General features: G+C 42.8%; 1 protein-coding gene across 1 annotated transcript in view; it reads left to right on the top strand.

Moving 5' to 3' along the window:
• Positions 1–1,875: 1,875 nt before the first annotated feature.
• The window catches only part of LOC119410154 (FH2 domain-containing protein 1-like), a 14,658-nt gene continuing 10,199 nt past the window's right edge, over positions 1,876–6,334 (top strand). Inside the window, exons 1-6 of the mRNA XM_037677066.1 lie at positions 1,876–2,157; positions 3,303–3,473; positions 3,559–3,620; positions 5,491–5,593; positions 5,680–5,765; positions 5,872–5,972. Of these exons, the coding sequence (XP_037532994.1) occupies positions 1,876–2,157; positions 3,303–3,473; positions 3,559–3,620; positions 5,491–5,593; positions 5,680–5,765; positions 5,872–5,972 (805 nt within the window). The remainder of the gene's footprint in view (positions 2,158–3,302; positions 3,474–3,558; positions 3,621–5,490; positions 5,594–5,679; positions 5,766–5,871; positions 5,973–6,334) is intronic.

Below are 6,334 nucleotides of genomic sequence, written 5' to 3' on the forward strand. Positions count from 1 at the left end.
AGCCGGACCGGGTCACGCAACCGGGTGGTTCTGGTTATTTGCACGATTCGGCCGAAACTTTGACGGAAGGAGGCGAAGAGCAGTTTGAGACTGCGTTATGTAACGTCTCAGACAGGAAGCTTAAATCTGTGCTGACGTGTAGCCAGAACCTCTCAGGTGGACTCCAGCTGTGTGGGGGACAAATAATCAGAGCAGGAATGTGGTCCAGACCCGGTCTGAGTCTACACCGGTTCAGTGGAGTCAACTAATCAGTTCCAGGGTTCAAACCCATGAAAACATAAAAAGACAAATATTTACTTTTCATTAGAAGATATTTATGAGCAGACAAATGTAATCGATGCCAGATAGACTGATTCTGAGTTTAACAGATCAGTTAGTTCTTATCGCCTAAAATCACAAGTTTAACCCTCGCAAGGCCTCGTGGGAAAAAAATCAGCTTTTATTTTTGTTTGTGTTTATAAATGTTTTTTTTTGTGATTGTTCCTGGCGAAGCCTAAAAATCTGTTTGAATGAACTTCACAGGAAAGTTGCTGCCCTCTAGTGTTCATCAGGGGAAATTAACCCCGTAGAAATCCATTAGAAATGCATTTTGGCTCCATATTTAAAATATTGCATTCTTTTCGGTACATTTTTTTTTTAGTTTACGTATTTCTATACTTTTGATTTTTTTATTTTAATCCATTAGGTGACGTTCCACATTTGTGAAAATCTCTGACGGGTCTGAAGACGTTCGTCCGTCCCGGCTGGACGTTGCTGTGGAATCCCCTCTTGTCTTTTCCACCAAATGGTTTTAGTTCATTCACACGTGTGTTGTGCACGAGTAAACATTTGGTACAAAACACAAGAGCCACGTGCACGCAGGCTGAAGCATCTGCGCACGGACTCCTGGTGGCTCGACTGAAAACACGGCACCGTGTGTGGACGGACCGGACTTGGTGTTCTGTCCGGTTCAATTAAAGAACGGAACACAAAGTGATGTGCACGAATAGAATCTATAGAGTTAAAAATGTAATTAATTTAAAAAGACGTCCAACCTCCAACCGACGTGTCCAAGTTTGACCCACGAAGCTGTTACTGTTTGTAGCTACAGCTTCTGGAGGGTCCAGTGGGCCGGATGGTCTTCCCAAAACTCTGGACTGGAATAAAATTAATTAAAATAAAATAACCTTCTGGATGTAGTGATGTAAACGTTTTTCTTCTCTGCCCATAAAAAATAAAACGAAATACATTTTGTGGATTTAAATAAAATAAATAAACGCCCTTAAGGGTGAGTGTTGGTGCAGAGTTTAGAGAAGGTGGGCCTGTAATCAGAAGGTCGCCGGTTCAACTCTCCGGATCGACAACATCAAAATATGGGTAGGAGAACACCTGCCCCACCCTGGGCCCTTGAGCAAGGCCCTTACCCCCACCATGTGCTCCCCCGGGCGCCCCAGATGCAGCTCTCTGCTCCGCAGAGGCTGTGGTTGATCAGGAAGAACATCTGGTGTAAAAACAACCACCAAGTCTTCACTGTGGTGACCTGAAGAAGGAGCAGCCGAGAGAAGAAGACAGGAAGTAAAGGAGCCAAGAAATTTAAAGTTCGTCTAAATTTAAAATTTTCATGTCACGATGAGGTCGCGCTAAAAGATCGACTAGTTTATTGTGGACAAAAATATTTTAAAAATAAAATATTTAAGTAGTTTTAAGTAAAATGCTCCATCTTTTCCCCACTAAGGAATAAAAACATTTTTATTTCTTTTTCTTCAGCATCTTGTTTTAACGTCGTCGCCGTTGACCCGTCCGCGACCTTCAGTGGTTGGAATGCAATGACTCGTCTTCGCCATCATCCCGGTGACGCCGCCGCTCCTCTCTGCTCTCGACCAATCAGCTGAGGCGATGCACGTCATGGGCAGCGTCTCCCCGGCCACCGGCGGCGACGGCTTCCCCTTCCACAAGGAGGACGCAGCCGTCGTCGAGGCGACGTCACCGCCTCGTCCTTCTAGAATCTCACACCATGGAGAAAACGGGACGAGACCACCAAACCCTTCACCTCCTCTTCCTCCTCCTCCCCCTCCTCCTCCTCCTCCTCCGGTACCCCTCGAACCGAATCAGAGAGTCGAAGACCTGAAGAAGAAGAGGGTGAGGAGTTTCTTCTGGAGGACGATACCAGAGGAGCAGGTAGACGAGCAGCTTTGAGTTGTTCCTGAATTCAACCCAATCCAAGATGGCCGCCACAGCAAAGAGAGCTAACACAGAAATGGCTGTAACTCAGTTTTACAGCTAAAAGAAACAGAACACTAGCTAAAACCTGAACTTGGCTAAACACTGACTGAAAGTCGCAGAACAGTTGGCTAAAGTTAACAGTAACAAAATGCTAGCTGAAAATAGCAAAAGGTTAGCTAAAAGCTAAAATAGCTAACAAGTTGATTAAAGGACAATAGTCTAGCTAAAAGTAGCAAAAGAGTAAGTAAACATATTCAAAGGATACCTAAAAGTAGTAGAACACTAGCTAAAAGTAATGATTAGCTAGCTATAAGCTAATACTGGCAAAAGGCTAGCTAAAAGGCTTAAGTACAAAACATTAAGCTAACATTAACACAACAGTAGCTAAAGGTAGCAAAAGAGTAGGTAAACATATTTAAAGGCTAGCTAAAAGTAGTAGAACACTAGCTAAAAGTAATGATTAGCTTTAGGCAGCTATAAGCTAATACTGGCAAAAGGCTAGCTAAAAGGCTTAAGTACGAAACATTAAGCTAACATTAACACAACAGTAACTAAAGGTAGCAAAAAAGTAGGTAAACATATTTAAAGGCTAGCTAAAAGTAGTAGAACACTAGCTAAAAGTAATGATTAGCTTTAAGTAGCTATAAGTAACTATAAGAATGAATGAATAAGCTAAAACTGGCAAAAGGCTATCCAAAAGCCTAAAGAATCAAAATCTAGCTAAAAGGAACACAACAGTAGCTAAAAGTAGCAAAAGAGTAGGTAAACATATTCAAATGCTAGCTAAAAGTAGTAGAACAGTAGCTAAAAGTAATGATTAGCTTGAAGCAGCTATACGCTAAAACTGGCAAAAGGTTAGCCAAAGCCTAAAGAATCAAAATTTAGCTAAAAATAACATAATAGTAGCTAAAAGTAGCAAAAGTAATGCTAAAAGTAGAGTAGCATAATTGTAACAGTTAGCTACAACTAGCAAAAGGCTAGCTAAAAGCCTTAAGTATGAAAAATTAAGCTAAAGTTAACAGTAGCTAAAAGTATCAAAGAGTAAAGTATCCAAAGTAAAATGAAAACAGGAAAATATTCGTGTGATGTTTATGTTCCAGGTGAAAGGTCGTGCGAACGTTTGGACCCAGGGTCCGGTCCAGCAGAACTTTGACATTGACGTCCAGGAGATCGAGGAGCTCTTCGGTCAGAAGGAACGTCAATCAAACGCCACGGCCCCGCCCACCAGAGGAGTGACAACTCGAGCCCCGTTTAGAGCGACCAAAGAGGAGGTTCGGTTCTGGTTCTGATCCCATGACGGTGCGTCTGTGGACAGTCTGCGCCCGCTCACCGTCTCTGTCTCTGTCTCTGGACCAGGTCTTCATTCTGGACCCGAAGCGAGGGCTGACCGTTGGGATCTTCCTCAAACAGTTCAGGAGGTGAGCCGAGACCCGGATCATGACTTCCTGTTGTCCACCTGTGATGAGAGCGGACCCAAACGGGTCAGACTCGCAGTTTTCTGAGTCTGTCTGTGGAACAGAAACTCTTTAGATGTTTTATTGTCTGAACGTTCATGAAGCTTTCGGTCTACTGTGATCCGTTTGTCTTCTGTAGGTTCCTCAGCTCCTTTCTCGTTCCACATTACTCAAGCTGTTTCAACAAATCATAATCAAAACGTTCGGCTCTTTCAGGACAACCCTGTATTGATGCAACTTTAGCTTTTTGAAATGTTTAGCCTTTTCTGCCACTTTTTTCCTCATGGAAAATGAATTGAGCTCATTTTACCTCCTTCAGATCTTTAGCTGTGTTTACAACCTTTTGCTGCTCCTTTCACATTTTGTTCTGCTTCAGCTTCTTTCAGCTTCTTCTGCAAATGTAAACTTGTTTCAGCTACTTTCAGCTGTTCTTTCAGTTTTGTGCTCCTTTCAGCTTCTTTCTGCTAATTTCAGCTTGTTCTGCTCCTTTCAGCTCATTTCCACACGTTTCAGCTTTTTCTGCTATTTCAGCTACTATTTAGCTGTTTTGTGCTAATTTCAGCTGTTTTCAGATAAATTCTAAATTTTGTGGTAAATTCTACAACTTTCAGCCTAATTAACCTCTTTATGCTAATTGTTTATTTTTATGCTCCTTTCAGCTTATTTCTGCCAGTTTCAGTAATTTCAGCTACTGTTTAGCTGTTTATGGTAATTTTAGGTTTTACAGCTAATTTCACAATTTTTGCACTGATTTCAACTTTTTTCAGCGTAATTCAGCAAAATGTGCTCTTTCCATTTCCTTCTGTTAATTTAAGCTTCTTTGCTTTTTTAGCTACTTTTCATCTGTTTTTTTGGGCTGATTTCAGCTGTTTTCAGATAATTTCCACTTTTTTGTGCTCGTTTCTGAGACTAATTGGGCAAATTTGTTCCTTCTGCTTTCTTCTGCTAATTTGAGCTTGTTGTACATTTTCAGCTAGTTTTTTTTTTTTTAGCATTTTTGCAGCAAATTTCAGCTGTTTTCAGGTAAATTAAAGTTTCGTAGTAATTTCTGCGCCTTTCAGCCTAATTAACTTCTTTATGCTAATGTCAGCTTGTTATGCTCCTTTCAGCTTTTTCTGCCTTTTCAGCTACTATTTAGCTGTTTTATGCTAACGTTCTTTTTTTCAGCTAATTCCACATTTTCTGAGCTCATTTAAGCTCATCCTACTTTCTTTTGGTAGCTCAAGTTTCTTTCTGCTTTTTCAGCTACTATTCAGAATTTTTCTTGAACAAATTTCAGCTTTTTTTAGCTAATTTCCTCATTTTTGTGCTCATTTCTGATTATTTAAGCCTAATTCAGCAAATGTGTGTTCTTTCTGCTTTCTTCTGCTGATTTGGGCTTGTTCTTCCATTTCAGCATGTGTTTTTAAGCTAACTTCAGCTGTTTTTCAGCAAGTTCTTCTGCAATAAGCGTTGGCATGCGTTTTCACAGGACATGCAGTTCCTCTAGTTTGAGATTGGCATCGCTGTCTGAACGTCTGTTTCTGGGAGGTCGTGACCTTTCTGCTGCTCATCTGAACCGCTCTGTTTACCTGCCGACGCGCCGGACTCCTCACGCGTCTCCTCGCCCTCATCCAGGGGTGTTGTGGGTAAAGCCAGGCGTCATGCAGCGTGTCAGACAGGATGAACGTCAACAACCGCTGACGCTCAGAACGAGACAGAAATAATCCAGATTATATTTTAAACTGGTTTAAATTTGTTGAAACTTCAGATTCAGACGGACTCAGCTGACACTTTCTGCACGTTCGGGGAGTGATTTCACGCCGTTAATTAAACGTGAAACTTCCCCCTGCAGGTCCAATCAGGCGATAGTGGATGATGTTCGCCATGGCAACAGTGAGTCGTTGGGGGCGGGGCCTTTGAGAGAGCTGCTGAAGCTGCTTCCAGAGAAAGACGAGGTGAAACTTTGAGTAAAAACACTAAAACCCAAACGTCCTGCTCCCACACGCAGGCGAGTCTTTCTAACCCTGGTTGTCTCCTGCAGGCGAAGAAGCTGAAGGCGTACCGAGGCGACGCCGCTAAGCTGCCGTTGGCCGATTCCTTCGTGCACCTGCTGATCCAGGTGCCCAGGTGAGCCGTCACAAAGTAAAACCAGGCTCCAGTTTCCAGCTTCAGCTGTAACTGGAGGTTTGGACAAGGCTTCGGCTCCTGACCTGAAGCTGTCGCTCCTCTGCAGTTACTCGGTTCTGATCGAGTCCATGCTGTTGAAGGAGGAGTTTCCAGGTTCCTGCGAGGCCGTGAGACGAGACTTGGACGTCCTTCGCTCCGCCACCAGAGGTGAAACCTGCATCGCTATTGAAATGTTTTATCGGTCGTGGAGGAAAATCAGACACGCGTTTGTTTTTGTTCGGATCTTTTTTTTTTTTTACTCGTTATTTTTGGTTTTGTCATTCAACGCAGCCGTGCCTGAAAGAGTCTAGAAGTCCTTTGAATTTCTTTAATTTAGTCAGAAGAGTTTCATAACCTCACAGTAACGTTGATCTCCTCCGGTGTTCATTTGGGGAATAACGACCATATTGAAATCCATTATAAATGCATTTTTATACCCCGAACAGTGGCGCCCCGCCCCTTTACCCAGAGAAGGTGCGTCCATCGCTGCTGGACGGTACCGCAGAGTCCCGCCTCGTCTCATCCAACAA

Source organism: Nematolebias whitei, chromosome 1 (assembly GCF_014905685.2).
Source record: "Nematolebias whitei isolate Nwh7 chromosome 1, NemWhi1, whole genome shotgun sequence".
Lineage (NCBI taxonomy): Eukaryota > Metazoa > Chordata > Actinopteri > Cyprinodontiformes > Rivulidae > Nematolebias > Nematolebias whitei.